The 19,520-nt window shown below is 40.8% G+C and overlaps 1 protein-coding gene across 3 annotated transcripts in view; it reads left to right on the top strand.

The window, feature by feature from the left end:
• The window catches only part of igsf9bb (immunoglobulin superfamily, member 9Bb), a 185,656-nt gene that overhangs the window by 113,125 nt on the left and 53,011 nt on the right, over positions 1-19,520 (top strand). For all 3 annotated transcript variants that reach the window (XM_031826769.1, XM_031826768.1, XM_020484302.2), the window contains 3 exons: positions 153-270; positions 7,493-7,634; positions 14,240-14,385. In XM_031826769.1, coding sequence (XP_031682629.1) covers positions 153-270; positions 7,493-7,634; positions 14,240-14,385 — 406 coding nt within the window. The remainder of the gene's footprint in view (positions 1-152; positions 271-7,492; positions 7,635-14,239; positions 14,386-19,520) is intronic.

Genomic DNA, 19,520 nt, shown 5'->3' with positions numbered 1-19,520 from the left:
TAGCTTAAATTAAACAATTGTTTTTCTCTCTCTGCGGGAAGCACGATGTAGACCATCTGCATTGTAAATTCACATGGAACTTTATTACTTTTTCTTATTGTTTTAACAGAACTCCCCCCTCACTTTTTCTATGGTGTCCTCTCCCTCCCCAGGTGTCTGATGGGAGTCTGGCGGTGCTGTCGGTCAGCCGCAAGGACAGAGGGGCGTACACCTGCCGAGCCTACAGCATCCAGGGGGAGGTGGTTCACACCACACGCTTGCTTGTCCAAGGTAGCCCTGCCACAACTCAACATCTGTATGAGTGCATGTGTATATGTGTACATGTGTGCAGCACTAGAGTTGTGTGTCTTTGTGTTCGTTTTCTGCAAGGTGAATGTTTTAATAGACAGGTGTACATACAGTTGAAGTCGGAAGTTTACGTACACTTAGGTTGGAGTCATTGAACACTCGTTGTTCAAACACACATTTCTTGTTAACAAACTATAGTTTTGGCAAGCCGGTTAGGACATCTACTTTGTGCATGACACAAGTAATATTTTCAACAATTGTTTACAGACAGATTATTTCACTTCTAATCCACTGTATCACAATTCCAGTGGGGCAGAAGTTTACATACACTAAGTTGACTGTGCCTTTAAACAGCTTGGAAAATTCCAGAAAAGTATGTCATGGCTATAGATGCTTTTGATAGGCTAATTGACATCATAAGAGTCAATTGGAGGTGCACATGTGGATGTATTTCAAGGCTTACCTTCAAACTCAGTGCCTCTTTGCTTGACATCATGGGAAATCCAAATAAATTGTAGACCTCCACAAGTCTGGACCATCCTTGGGAGCAATTTCCAGATGCCTGAAGGTACCACGTTCATCTGTAGAAACAATAGTATGCAAGTATTAACACCATGAGCCGTCATACCGCTCAGGAAACGATGTGTTCTGTCTCCTAGAGATTAACATACTTTGGTGTGAAAAGTGTAAATCAATCCCAGAACAACAGCAAACAACCTTGTGAAGATGCTGGAGGAAACAGGTATAAAAGTATCTATATCCACAGTAAAACGAGTCCTATATCGACAGAACCTGAAAGGCCACTCAACAAGGAAGAAGCCACTGCTCCATAACCGTCATCAAAAAGCCAGACTATGGATTGCAACTGCACATGGTGACAAGACCGTACTTTTTTAGAGGAATGTCCTCTGGTCTGATGAAACAAAAATAGAACTGTTTGGCCATAATGACCATCGTTATGTTTGGAGGAAAAAGGGGGAGTCTTGCAATCCCGAAGAACACCATCCTAACCGTGAAGCACGGGGGTAGCAGCATCATGTTGTGGGGGTGCTTTGCTGCAGGAGGGACTGGTGCACTTCACCAAATAGATGGCATCATGAGGATGGAAAATTATGTGGAGATATTGAAGCAATCTCAAGACATCAGTCAGGAAGTTAAAACCTGTTCGCAAATGGGTCTTCCAAATGGACAATGACCCCAAGCATACTTCCAAATTAAGGACCACAAAGTCAAGGTATTGGAGTGGCCAACACAGTTGCTAACACAAAACCCTGACCTCAATTGCATAGACAATTTGTGGGCAGAACTGAAAAAGCATGTGTGAGCAAGGAGGCCTACAAACCTGAATTTTTGGGCCAAGATTCACCCAACTTATTGTGGGAAGCTTGTGGAAGGCTACCCTAAATGTTTGACCCAGTTAAACAATTTAAAGACAATGCTACCAAATACTAATTGAGTGTATGTAAACTTCTGACCCACAGGGAATGTGATTAAATAAATAAAAGCTGAAATAAATCATTCTCTCTACTATTATTCTGACATTTCACATTCCCTAAAATAAAATGGTGATCCTAACTGACCTCGGATTAAATGTCAGGAATTGTGAAAAGTTTAAATGTATTTGGCTAAGATGTTTGCAAACTTCCGACTTCAACTGTGTGTGTGTGTGTGTGGTCTATGACTATAGAAAAATATTCCAGCAATAATTGACAGACATGCCAGATCCAAAAACGTCCCTTTATCCATACTGTCTAGTCTGGCCCCTTTGGTGTTGGTAGATCTAATGGATCCGTGTAGGTGGAAGCAACCGGGTGGAAGCTCACCTTGACGTATTAGAAGGCTCGATGGAGTCATCACTAAAGATGGAATTAATTTTCCTTTCTGTCACGGCAAATACTGAGTGCAGACCTTCCTAATATAGATTCACCATCACCATATTGCCTTTTTTTTAAGTCTTGGTTCCAGTAGTTGATATTTTTTTCTAAGAGATTGTCAGTTGAATAGGCCTTCTTGCAGGTTTTGTATATCTTACCTATCATATGAACATCCTTTTCTGTCTCACATAAGATTCCCTCAAGGTTGTTCTGATGTCCAAAATATTTCAAATCTAAATTTAGTGATATGTTTCTTTTTAATTAAGTTACATGTATTTGAAAATATCTACATTGGTCAGTCTAAAATTGCTTTTTAATTATGTAATGGACAGTGGTGTAAAGTGATTAAGTAAAAAATACTTTAAAGTACTACTTAAGTTGTTTTGGGGGGTATCTATACTTTACAGTACTATTCATATTTTTGACAACTTTTTTTCACAACACCCAAAAGTACTTGTTACGTTTTGAAGGCTTAGTGGGACAGGAGAATGGAAAATCACACACTTATCAGGAGAACATGCCTTGTCAAACCTACAGCCTCTGATCTGGCGGACTCACTAAGCACAAATGCTTCATTTGTGAAGGATGTCTGAGTGTTGGAGTGTGCCCCTGGATATCTAAATTAAAAAATACTTATACTTTGACTTGCAATTACATTTACTTTTGGTACTTAAGTATATTTAAAACCAAACACTTTTAGACTTTTACTCAAGTAGTATTTTACTGGGTGACTTTCACTTTTACTTTAGTCATTTATTAAGTTATCTTTACTTTTACTCAAGTATGACAATTGGATACTTTTTCCACTGGTCATAGAAATAAATTTATTTCCTGTTGCCAAGTCATTTACGGTTTCCATGCCTTTAGTTTTCCATGTGACCAATTTATCGGTGGATTCTGAAAATCTATCCAAAGATTGTTCCCTATGGTTTTTAGGGAGTGATATTGGTTCTTGTAGAATATGTTTAATTTTGTTCCATATTGTTATAGTGTTCTTAACTATGAAGTTGTTAATGTTCTTAGCTTTGACAACCATTGTTTCCATTCGGACCTTAGTCGGTTTCTCTGTTGGTGCGTGTTTGAAAAGTGGTGGCTTTTGATTGGCAGATGACGCTGGGGGTAAGGATTATGGTAATTCAGTGTCCCTGTTGGTAAGCCACTGAATCCGATCGTCACTAGATCAACTAAGTAAATCTGCAGCGGGCAATGTTTCCAGCTGTGCCAATGCTACACACGCGCTTACACAGACACACACACACTGGGTTTCCAGATAAGAACTCTCCAACTGTTAGAGGCTCAGGCCCTGGGCTCTGGATCAGAACTACCATACTGCCAGTCAATATCACCAAGCTGGCTAAAGGAGAGGGATGGACTCTGTGGGTGTGCTTGTGTGGCTTCTGTTATGCGATCAGCTCAAAATTGTGTGTGCGCATCTGCTAAATGATTAAAATGCGTGTGTGTTTGTGTGTGCACGTTATGACGTGTTTACGAGGATTTCCCACCATTGGTGCAGACAGATTTAAATGAACTGATACGACTGATGAAATGTCATAGACTGAAAAAGAGCAAGATGGCCCATCTTTCCTTCTCACCACTATTGCACCAAAGCTCACTTAAACCACTTCCCAACCGCTTACACATGTTAACATACATGCATCCTTAGCTGTAGGTACGTACCCCATTTATTCCTCATAATGACATAGAGCACATCTCTCTCCCTATACTTAGTCATGTCCCTGAAACATTATCCTATTATTATCCCAGACATCAAAGTTCCCGGAACGTTTCTATGACACATTATCATGCCTGATTCACAGACAAAAGCGTTCCCAGAATGTTCCTGTTGGGCTAACAGTCGAGCGGCAGTCTCCTCCTCTCATTGCAGGGGATGGCAGGCAACAGTTAAGCACATTAGGCTGTGGAGAAGAACTGGAGGGACATGAAAAGAATAGGAAATGAAGACTGAGGCATACGTTTATCTGCACTTATGCAATCCACACAGACCCAGACTTGCACTTTTTTTTACTTTGCGTCGTTGTGAATTTAAAAAACAATGTTTTTCTTCTGGACTGGCACTGTAATCGTGATGGGTGGTGTCGCTTCCGTCTCATCTGTTTTGTCTATTTACATGTTTTTGTAATGTTTTTTTTTCATATTTCAAGGATGAAATGCACGGAGACTATCCGAATGGATGATGTAACTAATTGGAGGGGCCGCAATGTTTGCTCCCTCTACAGACGGCTATATTTGTCCCCTAATACAGGACTAGTAAAGGCCCAGTGCACTACTTTTAGGAAAAACTCATTATTTCCAAAAATATATATATTTTTATATATATTTTTTTAATTAAGATTTTCAGGAGGTACTGCAGAACCCTCAGCACCCCTACTATGCTGGTATCCATGGAGACCAAGGTTGCAACTGCCAGCCAGCCGAATGGAGAGCCTAGCAGCTAGTTTGACCTCTTGATAGAAGTAGCTGACGGGCAATGACAACAAATACCAGCTGCCAAGCGGACATAACAACAAAAGGTCCATTTTCGGCGGGGTAGGAAGCAAGAATGTATTTGTCACATGCACCGAATCTTACAGTAAAATGCTGACTTACAAGCCCTTAACCAACGATGCAGTTTTAAGAAAATACCAACAAAAAAGTAAGAGATAAGAGTAACAAATAATTAAAAGCAGCAGTAAATAACAATAGCAGGGCTATGGGTACCGGTACAGTCAATGCGCGGGGGCACCGGTGTCGAGGTAATATGTACATGTAGGTAGTTACTAAAGTGACTGCATAGATGATAACAGAGAGTAGCAGCAGCATAGAAAGGGGGGGGGGGGGGCAATGCAAGTAGTCTGGGTTGCCATTTGATTAGCTTTTCAGGAGTCTTGAGGGTAGAAGCTGTTTAAAAGCCTCTCGGACAATGTTTTTTACATTTTTTATTGTTGAACCACACCAGACAAATTCCCTCACGGGAAAATAAAGACAGGTGGTCAGTCAACCCTACCGGGAGAGCTACTGTGGGTAAGTAATAGATATTGTGGTTTCACAATAAAATAAAACTGAGAGCATTCATTAGTGTGCAGGTATTCTTCATTAGTTTAGTTTTGATACTGTAGGTCTGGATGTGCGTACACTGCTTTAGCGCTACTGTGTGTACAGGCTTTTGCTCCAGCACTGCTCTAAAACCTGATTCTGTTGGTCAGCTGCTCCTCGGGACCTTAATTAGCTGAATCATGTGTGTCAACATGATCTCTGCTACACCTGCCTTAATGAACTCCTTGCGTGGTGGTGGAGGTGTGTGAGACTCTATCACCATTGTGTGTGTACACTGTCTATCTTCACTGTGCGTGCGCGTCCATTGTGTGTGTGTTCACTATGTGTATACTTTCCTCATGGCCCCTGCACCATGGGCAGGGTAATCCTTCCTCATCTACAGCCTGTGTGCCATTATGATGTGACGTGGTCAGGTCGGAAGTTGTGATATCTGTGGAAAGCCTCTTTCTGTGTCTCTCACTGACTCACTCCCCCTGTTGTCATCTTATGTCATAACGTGCCCCAGTTTAACAGAGATTGCGATAGCATTAGCTAGTGTTGCACGGTATACCAAAGCTTCTGTACTTTTTCGATAATAGTACATGAAAAACTGTTTGTTTCTAAGATTTTTGTTACTGTCTGAACTTCTGTCCAATATGTCTCACGTTTTATACTGATTGAGGATCAAGTATGTCTATCTACTCAACCGATGGCCCCTTTATTCGCTGAGCGCAACGTGCATACTTCGTGCCTGCTTCACTCATTGCTAGAGCTTGCTCCCCACTCATGGTGCACAGATGTTAACACATTGGAATAATGCAACACGACATGTAGAACGGTTGAAACTGTTAATTACTCTTAACAAAACAATGTCCATACAGGCTAGAACACTTTACAATGTAAGATGATACTGATAGCTTACAAAGCTGGAAGCTAACTTTCGTTGCTAGTTAACCGCTGAACGTCAATACACAAAAACGTCACCACTTAATTCTCCCTCGAACTGACGGTGTATGCGTGTGCCTCGTTAATTACATGGGTCTGGGTCTTAAAGAGACAGCGCACACTTCTCTTAAGTAAGAGATTGCTACTTCTCTTCTCTGTTCATCAGTACAATAAAATAAGTCCCAAATGGAAGGGAAAGATATTTTTTGTAATCTGTAGCCCCATGAAATCAGCCTAAACAACCTCAACTCAATGGATGTACACACTCCTATTGAATATGTATTCACCTGTATTGTGAATAGACCAAGGCTACATATTGATTAACCCACTTTATCAATAGAGATTTACCATTCAAATAAATTACCATTATGTTGTTACGTAGTTATATTCGTAAAACAAAGTCTAATTGATTGTATGCTTGTATAATTTATGTATTACCACCCTGCATACCACTGCTGGCTTGCTACTGAAGTTAAGCAGGGTTGGTCCTTGTCAGTACCTGGATGGGAGACCAGATGCTGCTGGAAGTGGTGTTGGAGGGCCAGTAGGAGGCACTCTTTCCTCTGGTCTAAAAATATCCCAATGCCCCAGGACACTGCCCTGTGTAGGGTGCCGTCTTTCCGATGGGATGTTAAACGGGTGTCCTGACTAAATTTCCAATCTGGCCCTCAAAGCATCACAGTCACCTAATAATCCCCAGTTTACAATTGGTTCAGTCATCCCCCTCCTCTCCCCTGTAACTATTCACCAGGTCGTTGCTGTAAATGAGAATGTGTTCTCAGTCAACTTACCTGGTAAAATAATGGATAAATAAAAATACATGGTTGTCTCTGACAAATGGATGATATTGAACTCAAAAGATGCCCAACGATTGAACAGAGCAGTAGCTTAGTTTATCTGTCTGAATCAAGTGCCATTCTGTGACTTTAGCTAATACGTTGTGTTTACTTTTACCGTGGTCTTGCTTTGGTATCGTGATGGTATCATGATACTAAACCTGGTATCGGTATTGAAGTCGAAATTCTGCTATCTTGACAACACTAGCTAGCATGTCACCTTATATCTGCTGAATAAGAAATTGGCCATTATGTTAATTGGAAAACTTTGAAAATGTGTTTATAATTTAAATTTGAAAGTGAATTTACCTACCAATCAGGTGAGGTTTTCATTCAAGCCTGCGTTGTCTTTTCCACCTCACACTTTTGCATGTACTTCTGATGTAGTCTACTTATATTCTGTCAATTATTTTCTCGTATCTTCTATTAAAATCAAATCAAGTCAATGTGTTTGAGTACATACAAATAAAGTGAATGTAAGTAATTGCCCTTTTTTTGTGCTTTCTGTTCTCCCAGGGCCACCGTTCATTGTGTCCCCTCCCCAGAACCTGACGGTGAACATATCCCAAGACGCCAAGCTGGACTGCCTAGCTGAGGCCTACCCCGGCAACCTCACATACACCTGGTTCTGGGAGGATGACAACGTCTTCTTCAAGAAGTAAAGTTATGATCGGGTTCATTACTGTTCCATCCCCCATCCACCACCCCACACACTGTACAACGCTGGCCACATTGAATAAGCTCCCAGGCAGCATTTGGCTCGCGCGGCTGTAGTTTGAGACCCCTGCTATACATAGTCTGAGTTTTATGATGCATTGTTGCTATGAAATGTGTTATCATAATATATTCTGTACCATCCCGCCACTTTCATAATTGTTTGTAATGTGGACTATTTTGGGGTATTTTGTCTAATGTAGAATATATTGAGGAGATTATGTCAGGGATATAATGTGTTTGTGTGCTTGTGTTCATGCGTGCATCCATGCATGCGTTTAGCATGCATGCGTGAACCTCAGGGCACAGGGTCTTGAACAAGAGCCTGTAATCTGATTGGGCCCATCACTGTCTGACCATATTCAAGTGATGTGTGTGTTTTTATATGTTTTACCTTTATTTAACCAGGAAGGGCTCATTGATATTTGAAGTCTCTTTTACAAGATAGGCAGCACCTAGTCTTTACACAATTACAGACAGACAACATGAAAAACTACAGGTAATCTAGTAAAAAACGACAGAATTCACAAGAATATAACAAAATCATAAAACAGCCAATTGAAAACATTCACAGGTCAGGGAATCGGCCTCAAAATCCTTCATCAATGATTTAAAAACATAAATCTGGACAAGTTCTTCCAGTGTGTGTGTGTGTTCCACTAAAAAGGTCTTCTAGAATAGGCACATCTCCTGCTATATGCCATGACATCTTCATTGTCTATCACAAAGTGCTTCAGACAGAGAAAATGTAGTTGACAGTTTATTTTAAACATGTTCCATAGCTAGCACAACAACGAAACAGCAGCAACCATTCATGGACTGAGTTCAAAACTCTATAAGGATATGTCAAAATGTGTTGTTGTCATGTCAATGTAGACATCCTAGCTTACATTTATGGGTCCATGTATACATTAGTGTGTTTGGTCATCTAAGTCCTACTTGTGCATGCACGCAGTGACATTTGAGAGACATTGAAGTACTCTGAAATAAAATCCTGCCCCAACTCGCATACACAATAAATATGGAATGCGCAACGCATTCAAGTTCTCTCATTTGAGACCCTTACACAAGAGAAGGTGTTATGAGTTCTTGGGTTACCCGCGTTATTGTGCTTTTCTTCCTCCTCACATGAAGTGATGATGCAGTGGCATAACACTAGCAGTGCCTGAAATAGTGTCTAACAGAGAAGCTTAAATGCAAGGGAAGCTAGCCATCAATACTTGATAATGCTGTTTCCCCTACATGCCCCTTGCTCAATGTGTCTTCTCTCTAGGACAGAAAGCTAGAAGTAGTAGTCTTCAATAGCGCATACACTGGAACACTTTCATTCAGTTTCTTCAGATCCACCATGCTTAGGGGATGGGCCCAGACGCTTAGCAAAAATATATCCACAGGGAAAAGCGCACACAGAATATAAAAGGTATATGCTTAGAATTTTCATTTATTTAGAGCCAGCACATAAACACCCAATGTTTCGACTAGGTAATTTGTTTTGCCCCACATCAGAGATCAATTCCTGGGTGGGGTGTCCCCTTACAGCCTAAGCCCTGGTACCCCCTGATGTAGTAGGTAGGGAATGAGGATGGGGGGGGTGTTAGGGAGAAGAGAGGTGTTGAAAAATATTGAAAGAGAGGCAGGTAAAGAGGTACATGCACAGTGTAGCTTATGTAAGCAAAGCAGGGAATGGGGGGAGAATGTCAGAGGGAAACTAGTTAGACTGAAGTGGAGGGAGGTCGGGAAGGAGTAGAGATGGGACGAGAAACCGAAAATGACTGACACTAGCATTCCCTTCCTCTTACCAAAGCATTTTGCTTATCTCTGTCATTTTCGGTGATTTTGCTATACAATGTTTCTGTAGATTGTGGGCTGCTGACTCTCTCTCTTCCAAATGGGCCCGTGGAGGAGGGAGAGCTGCATTCTGAGAAGCACAAGCATATGACCGTTGCTCAAAATGCTATTGTGTGAAAAATACTTTTTTTTTAAAGCAACTACTGTTGTTTTAGTGACAGAGAGGAGAGTCAAAGCTTTCTGTGAGTATGTCATGTATTTCTCATGTTCAATGCACCACTTTACAACCGGAGTAGGCGGTGGTTAGTATGGTTTTGAGCCGAGCGGAGCGCACCATTTGCAGTGAATAGGCCTACAGTATATCAAGTAGCCTAGGCCTAGTGTTGGAAAGTTTTTGTAGGACATTAGCCTACATTTACTGATTAATCAATTTGCCTACATGGCTATCTAACGACACTATCATATTTAGAGTTAGCAACATAGCTTAGTGTTTTGAGTTCTCACTTCCTCAGGTGGTGAATAATATAACCTATAGACCATTATGGGCAAAGATGTGTGCAAATTCTCTGAAGAGCCAAAAATAAATCTGATCATTCTGCATCTATTTTGACAGGTTGCCTACCAAAATATCAATCAAGCATTTCCTGGATATGTTTGATGAAATAGCTTACTTTTTGAATTGTAGGCTACCATCTCAGTTGTTTTACTTGGCACTGGAAAAAGATTGTCTAGAGCCCTGCCCGAAAATGTAAAGTAACTTTCAGCTCTAGCACCTCGCGGAAAAAAGGTATTTCATGTAATTTAGCGCTGATTTATCATTATCGCAGAAGAATAGGTCAATTTCTCTGTCTATATCGTCCAGCTCTAGGAAGGAGGTAGAGCGACACGAGAGAAGGAAGATAGAGAAAATAAGAGAGTCAGTGGAAGGTGGAAGAGGATTGGGCGGCGTCACCATAATGTAGACAGAAATACAGTGAGCAGATAAAGATAGAGATAGAATAAGGTAGAACAACATACTGGCTCTACGTACTCACACACACACACACACACACACACAAAGTGCCTTCAGAAAGTATTCACACCCCTTGACTTGTTCTACATTTTAGAGTTGGCTTACACACAATACCCCATAATATTGTTTTTAAACATTTTTACAAATGAATGAAAAGCTGAAATGTCTTGACTCAATAATAATTCAAACCCTTTGTTATTGCAAGCCTAAATAAGTTCAGGAATAAACATTTGCTTAACATGTCCTATAATAACTAGCATGCAATAGTGTTTAACACGATTTTTTAATGACTACATCATCTCTGGACCCCACAAATAATTATCTGTAAGGTCCCTCAGTCGAGCAGTGAATTTCAAACACAGATTCAACCACAAAGTCCCGGGAGGTTTTCCAATTGTTACGTTTTTCTTCCGTCGAAAGAGAGTCGGACCAAAATGCAGCGTGGTTAATACGATACATGTTTAATGCCGAATAAACACGACAATACAAAAACAACAAACGGACCGTGAAAACCTATACAGCCTATCTGGTGACAACTAACACAAAGACAGGAACAATCACCCACAAAACACTCAAAGAATATGGCTGCCTAAATATGGTTCCCAATCAGAGACAACGAGAATCACCTGCCTCTGATTGAGAACCGCCTCAGGCAACCATAGACTTTGCTAGAACACCCCACTAAGCCACAATCCCAAAACCTACGAAAAAACCCCATACATAAACACAACACAAAATAAACCCATGTCACACCCTGGCCTGACCAAATAAATATAGAAAACACAAAATACTAAGACCAGGGCGTGACACCAATGCCTCGCAAAGAAGAGCACCTATTGCTAGATGGGTAAAAAACGAAGCAGACATTGAATATCCCTTTGAGCATGGAGAAGTTATTAATTACACTTTGGATTGTGTATCAATACATCCAGTCACTACAAAGATACAGGCATCCTTCCTAACTCAGTTGCCGGAAAGGAAGGAAACCGCTCAGCGATTTCACCATGAGGCCAATGGTGAATTAAAAAAGTTACAGAGTTTAATGCCTGTGATAGGAGAAAACGGAGGATGGAACAACAACACTGTAGTTACTCCACAATACTAACCTAAATGACAGAATGAAAAGAAGGAAGCCGGTACAGAATAACAAATATTCCAAAACATGATCATGAATTCCAAAACATGAATCCAAAACAAGAAATACTGAGAAAAATGTGGCAACGCAATTCACTTTATATCCTAAATACAAAGTGTTATGTTTGGGGCAAATTCAATACAACACACTATCCATATTTCCAAGCATAGTGGTGGCTGTAATCATGTTATTGGTATGCTTGTAATCGTCAAGGATTTTTTTTAAACGTAATGGCAGGATAGCCTAGTGGTTAGAGCGTTGGGCTAGTAACCGGAAGGTTGCTAGTTCAAATCCCCGAGCTGAAAAGGTATAAATCTGTCGTTCTGCCCCTGAACAGGCAGTTAACCCACTGTTCCTAGGCTGTCATTGAAAATAGGAATTAGTTCTTAACTGACTTGCCTGGTTAAATAAAGGTAAAAAAATTAATATATAAATAAATAAATAAGCACAGGCAAAGTCCTAGAGAAAAACCTGGTTGTCTGCTTTCCATCAGACACTGGGAATGATGAGTTCACCTTTCAGCAGGACAATAACCTAAAACACAAACATACACTGGAGTTGCTTACCAATAGGACATTGAATGTTCCTGAGTGGTTCCAGTTTTGAAATAAAATCGGCTTGAAAATCTATGGCAAGACTTGAAAATGGCTGTCCAGCAATGATTAACAACCATCTTGACAGAGCTTGAAAATTTTAAACAAATCCAGGTGTGCAAAGCTCTTAGAGACGTACCCAGAAAAACTCACAGCTGTAATCGCTGCCAACAATGATTATAACATGTATTGAATCGGGTGTGATTTGCAAAAGTGTCTAAAAACATGTTTTCACTTTCATTATGAGGTATTGTGTGTAGATAAGTGAGATTTCTTTGTAATCCATTTTGAGTTCAGGCTGTAACACAACAAAATGTGGAATACGTCAATGGTTATGAATCCTTTCTGAAGGAACTGTACGTTTATGCCACACACGCATCACAACTGCTGCTACCAGACTCTTATCTGCTATTGCTAATACTGCACAATTTAAACACTTGCCCCCCCAATCCCACCTTCCCTGATACATGTGTAAATATTGGAATATATATTGTGCCTTCCTGTATTCTACTGATGCTAAAATGTTTATTCAATTCTATTTACTTTATGTTTTCGTATTCTTATCTTTTATCATTTCTTATTGCTGTTGCATTGTCGAGAAGGAACCTGCAAGGAAGCATTTAGTTGGACAGTTTATACCACGTGTATCCTGTACATATGATACGGCTAATAACACTTGAAACTTGATAGAAGACCCCCCCCCCTAACCACCCCCACCTCTTGTCCCTAGAGACAGGAATATCTAGTGACACAGTGCTTGTGTCATTCCACGCTCCACTAGCTGTGATTATGGGCCACCCACTGAGCCCCCAGCCATCCTACGTCCACTCATGCGTGGCCTGTACACTCTATAGAACAAAATAGGATCTTATGGGCTTTTTCAGCCCTCCCAGAGAAGGAACTTCCTAAGTGGAAGGGAGATGGGGAGCAAGGAGAGACAATGGAAGAGCCCTCATTTGCCTATAAGGAGACGGTTTCTCTGTTATTGTAGGACAGGGAAGTTGAGAAAATAGTATTAATGCTAATGATATTTGAAAATGATTCAACACTCTATGCCACCTGGGCACTGTCCTGAAGAAGCATTGTGAGTGAAGCCACATAATTTCAGCCTCACTATTCTGTGTTATTTTTCATAGTCACACGTCTGTCTTAGTCTTTTAGCCAGGTTTCCATCCAACCATTTCATGCTAATGAATTACCAGATGGCTGCCGCTTGAAAAGATTCACGACAGGCCTGAAGGAAACCAGGAATTATTGGTAAAAAAAATTATCGACAAAACAAAATACACAAGGGTGGATAATTATTTTGTCTTTGAAATGGATTATTATGCGACAATTTTGGTGGAAACGCCTTTATGTACAAATATTGATATAATTACCATCATATCGAAGTAAACGTGGAGTAGCGCGATGACACGTTACGTTGTAGGACTACCATCATGACTTGGAAAAGCATTGAGTTTATGGGTAGATGAAATAAGTTATGATGAACTTCAAATTGTGGTTAAGTGCATGATGATCATTCACATTTCCTGAACGCTGGTGACATGATGATTGGTGCTTGGCTGCCAATTATCAGGTAAAATGATCTTGCTCTTATTCATATCTCATCAAATAACCTACCGTGTCCACTTTACCAGCGAACTCTTGTCTAGAGAGAAACTGTTTTTATGACAAGTCCATCGGTAGAGTTGAAAATGCAATAGAAACACATTGATCTTCTGTTTTTTGTATTCAGTACATGGGAATTTTTTATGTGCACCAGTCATCACCTTTTTATCTGTAACAAGTCAGTTTGATGGAAACACACCTCTGGTAGGAAAATGTGCATATTGTTTTTATGCATATTTTAGAATAGTCAGGTCGCCAATTGGATGGAAACCTAGCTATTTGGGCATATCTTAACTTCCACTTAAATGGAATTTTCACCTAGTTGCCGTTAATGCATAATAAAGTGACAATTGTACTTGTGGAAGTGGTTGTAGGCTCTATATTGATGCTCTTCCCTCCCTTCTCTGCAGTGGACTGAGGGACAGAGTCAGTATTCTGGTGGACGGCTCACTCATCATCAGCGGTGTGAAGCCTGAAGATGCTGGGAGATTCACCTGTAGCCCCAGCAACAGCCTGGGCCAGCCCCCGTCCGCCTGGGCCCAGGTCACAGTGCAATGTGAGTGTCTGGCCCTATCCTCTACAGTCAACCCCTACCCCTTATGTACTTGTGTTCATTAGAACACACAGAGCTACTGGGTGTACACTACAGCAAGATCCATCCTAACGAACATACCTAATTCTGCTCATCAGCCATACAAAGGACATTGGCTGATCCTAGATCTGTACCTATAAGAGCAACTTGAACCTGCAGCTGTGCTGTCGAGCGGTCCCACTGCAACTGAGTACACTCAGTCCTGCTGATGCTGTTCTCTACCTAATCTACTTAATGAGTGTTATACTTTACTTACCCACCCTAATGAGCCGCAACGAGAGCTTGGGATTATAAAATATAAAAGTTTCCTGCATTTTTACACAATCCAATATGCCGTCTCGAATTTAGAACAAAAAGTAAGCAAAAATGCCCAAAGTCATCAAGCTAGGTAAGAGATCATTATGAAATATGTTTAAGTGATTAATAAGACTGAAGTAGATCAAAGGTAATTCAATAATAAATATTGTTGCACCTTTAACCAATAGCCTAACAAAATAACAACTCTTGAAAAAACACAAAGACTTTTGATTGTTGATTAAGACGTCCAAATTTCAGCCTGACCGTCCATCCAGCTCGAGCCGCCTGCATGTCCGACCCCCAGCAGTCTAGTCAATAACTCAACTCTCTCCGGACACAATTTCCTTCCCAGTTCACATATTTAATATTTTTTTTCATTCACAAGGGAAATGTTTGGAAACACAAAACAAAAGAAAAACCACATACACCTCAAATATACATTAACAAACAGAAACAGCAAATCCTCCTTATAATTAATATCATAGGACTAATAGTACTGTAGAGCACTTTTTACTTGCACACAATAAATCTGCCCCGTCCTGTCCTTAGGGGTCCATCACCCTGCAGCAGAGCCCTGTTAGGTTCTTATTTCTCAGAGTAAATAACTCACAGACACTAGAGAAGCTTAACCAAGTTTAATTCTTCCCAAAGGGTCGTTACAGCTGTAATTCAGACAACACAAAATATTCACACAAGCACTGCTATTTAACCCTTTCTCCTAGGCTGAGTCTCCTCCACAACTGAACATCCAATGCATCTCTGTTGCTAGACAGAACCTAAGTGATACCTGTTCTTCCTCATTTCATCTAACCGGACTTCTACCCCAAAGTGCTCACTCTTCCCCAACTCAAGGCTGTCATGGTTATTGATACAAGACTGTTTCCTCTCCTCCCAGAGGATCCCTGATGGCTAACAATAACATATCCTGACAATGTAAACGTTATACATTACCCAGTCTCCCTCAGTGGCGTTGTTAGTTTCCAAGATCTCCACCCAACACATTCCAAAGCCATCTGTCTTTCCACAGAAAACCATTAACTTCTGACATAAAACCCAGTCTTTTTCACTCCTTATATTCTATGCTTTTGATCTATCATGTATTTAATATCTCAATGTTCAAAGTTTAGCCTGAATCCAACTGTCCCTCCTCTTGAAAAATAGCGTCCTAATGTTAAATTTATATGAACTTGGAAATTACTTCTAAATGGACAAACGGTGATAACAAAACATGAATTAAAAAAACTAACAAATGATTATAAATGAACAAACAATGATGACAAACATTCAACGTGAGGTTTACAAACTCAGAGACTTATGGCCTCTGTACTATGATCACATCATACACACTTTTATTTCCATCTCTCATCACATAACAAAATGCCATTCCAGCTGAATCTGCTGTCTTGTTCCATGTCAAATGGAAAACTTTTAGTTTCTCCACTTTCTCCTTCTGGTTCCTAAGAGAGTTATAGCATAAGACTTGGAAAGCAACAAAAAGACACAAAACATAACAGTATTAACAATGTGATAAGCTATGCATAATTATATATGCATGACAACCCGAAGTTTGAAAACATGACAATTCCCACTCTGTGTTAGACTGACTATGTCTTCAGGATACTTTTCTGTTGAGGTTGGCAAAAATGAATGCTCTAAAAAAGCTTCCTCATGCTTTCACCAAGTCTTCCCCGTCAGACTACAGGATCCAAGAGGTGTTCCCAAGCCATGTTGTTCTCACGTCGTACTCCCCATCATCTTTCTCCATAGCCACCAGATATATAGTTGAAGTCGGAAGTTTACCTACACCTTAGCCAAATACATTTAAACTCAGTTTTCCCAATTCCTGACATTTAATATAGGTAAAACGTCCCTGTCTTAGGTCGGTTAGGATCACCACTTTATTTTAAGAATGTGAAATGTCAAAATAATAGCAGAGAGAATGATTTATTTCTTTAAATTGTTTGACTTGGGTCAAACGTTTTGGGTAGCCTTCCACAAGCTTCCCACAATAAGTTGGGTGAATTTTGGCCCATTCCTCCTGACAGAGCTGGTGTAACTGAGTCAGGTTTGTAGGCCTCCTTGCTCGCACACGCTTTTTCAGTTTTGCCCACAAATTTACTTTGGGATTGAGGTCAGGGCTTTGTGATGGCCACTCCAATACCTTGACTTTGTTGTCCTTAAGCCATTTTTTTACAACTTTGGAAGTATGCTTGGGGTCATTGTCCATTTGGAAGACCCATTTGCGACCAAGCTTTAACTTCCCGACTGATGTCTTGAGATGTTGCTTCAATATATCCACATAATTTTCCATCCTCATGACGCCATCTATTTTGTGAAGTGCACCAGTCCCTCCTGCAGCAAAGCACCGCCACAACATGATGCTGCCACCCCCTGGCTTCATGGTTGGGATGGTGTACTTCGGCTTGCAAGACTCCCCCTTTTTCCTCCAAACATAACGATGGTCATTATGACCAAACAGTTCTATTTTTCTTTCAACAGACCAGAGGACATTTCTCCAAAAAGTATGATCTTTGTCCCCATGTGCAGTTGCAAACCATAGTCTGGCTTTTTTATGGCGGTTTAAGAGCAGTGGCTTCTTCCTTGCTGTGCGGCCTTTCAGGTTATGTCCGTGTAGGACTCGTCTTACTGTGGATATAGATACTTTTGTACCTGTTTCCTCCAGCATCTTCACAAGGTCCTTTGCTGTTGTTCTGGGATTGATTTGCACTTTTCGCACCAAAGTACGTTCATCTCTAGGAGAGAGAGCATGTCTCCTTCCTGAGAGGTATGACAGCTGTGTGGTCCCATGGTGTTTATACTTGCGTACTATTGTTTGTATAGATGAACTTGGTACCTTCAGGCGTTTGGAAATTGCTCCCAATGATGATCCAGACTTGTGGAGGTCTACAATTTATTTTGATTTTCCCATGATGTCAAGCAAAGAGGCACTGAGTTTGAAGGTAGGCCTTGAAATACATCTACAGGTACATCTCCAATTGACTCAAATGATGTCAATTAGCCTATCAGAGGCTTCTAAAGCCATGACATCATTTTCTGGAATTTTCCAAGCTGTTTAAAGGCACAGTCAGCTTAGTGTATGTAAACTTCTGACCCACTGGAATTGTGATAGATTATTTGACATATAATTAATAATTAATTGTCTGTAAACAATTGTTGAAAAAATTACTTGTGTCATGCACACAGTGGATGTCCTTACCGACTTGCCAAAACTGTAGTCTGTTAACGAGAAACTGGTGGAGGGGTTGAAGAATGAGTTTTAATGACTCCAACCTAAGTGTATGTAAACTTCCGACCTCAACTGTACATCAGTCATTTTCTGCTCTGCTTGCTTTTACAGAGAGCGCAACTCATACACACTGACCTAATGCTCAACCCCCCCCCCCCCCCCCCCCCTCTACTATTCCCAGCTTAAGTTATGCCGCTGGCTGACACCATTCAAGCCATTAAGGTTTTGGAACTTTAAGTCCAATTATCTCAGAATCATCTTTTTGTAGATAGAACCTTATAGTCAGTCCCAAGCTCTCAACAAGCCAAAGACAATTTTCCATCTTACTGTATGTACATTTGATGTAAGCTAATGCCTTTTGAATCTGAATACAGGAAATATGGCACTATATCTGGCCATGGTATAGAATAAGTTAGATAGGTTACATTGGACTCCAAGCCAATTCCAGACCTCCCAAGCTCGGCCAAGTGGGCATATTAGCTCCAACCCTGATCCATCCAACCACTACACACACTCTGTGTCTCTTAACCCCAACACATGCACACCAATGCTGGGAACCGTGCGGGTTAGAATTGAAACGGTGACCTTGAAGTCACTCTTCTTCCAGGTCACTCGAGTCACTTTCACATTCAGCAATATTCTCCTAGCATGATACGCTCTATTTAGTTTTCGGTCACACTGGCATTGATTAATCAATATTATTCACAGCCCGCCTTTCATTTATGAGTCGTGACTTTCAAGTACGCCAGCCTCGTCGTTCCCCTGAGGTAAATCAGCCATATTGTATTCCAAATGAATGGAGGCAGGGATGAGCGTTGAGCACCAGTAATATCCATCCACCGGCGAGAAATGTGGCCCCGCGTCTGCGGGTAGTGATGATTCGTTTGGGTAGCCAAGGCAACAGACATTTTGCATTCCCCCACTCTCTCCTCCTCTACGGCTCCAAATTGGATATTTATTTTCTCATGCGCCTGAGGAAGGGCAGGAGGGGCAGGCAGCACCAGTCAGGAGGGAGGGTAGCGAGCATTACATCATCGCTTTTAGAGACCAGACACTTTTTTGACACAGGCTGCGGAGAGAGAGGGAGCTTTTTTCTCTCAAGTAGCGACCGATTTCCCAAAGCAAGTCACTGCCCGAGGCTGAATGCAGAGAGGCAGAGACATTTCTAGCTAGCCAATGCTGTTCTATTTTTAGAATTTGAATGATATTCTTGTCTTCTGCCTGCCACTGAGGTCTTTTGACAGCTAACGGACTGCTGAGCGATTGACAATTAGGGCTGCGTAGTAGGTGTATAGTGTGATTATAGTAGGTGTATAGTGTGATTATAGTAGGTGTATAGTGTGATTATAGTAGGTGTATAGTGTGATTATAGTAGGTGTATAGTGTGATTATAGTAGGTGTATAGTGTGATTATAGTAGGTGTATAGTGTGATTATAGTAGGTGTATAGTGTGATTATAGTAGGTGTATAGTGTGATTATAGTAGGTGTATAGTGTGATTATAGTATGTGTATAGTGTGATTATAGTAGGTGTATAGTGTGATTATAGTAGGTGT

The sequence above is a fragment of the Oncorhynchus kisutch genome, linkage group LG6 (assembly GCF_002021735.2).
Source record: "Oncorhynchus kisutch isolate 150728-3 linkage group LG6, Okis_V2, whole genome shotgun sequence".
NCBI lineage: Eukaryota > Metazoa > Chordata > Actinopteri > Salmoniformes > Salmonidae > Oncorhynchus > Oncorhynchus kisutch.
The sequence above is the reverse complement of the archived record's forward strand: the minus strand, read 5'-3'. Positions and strand labels throughout refer to the sequence as shown.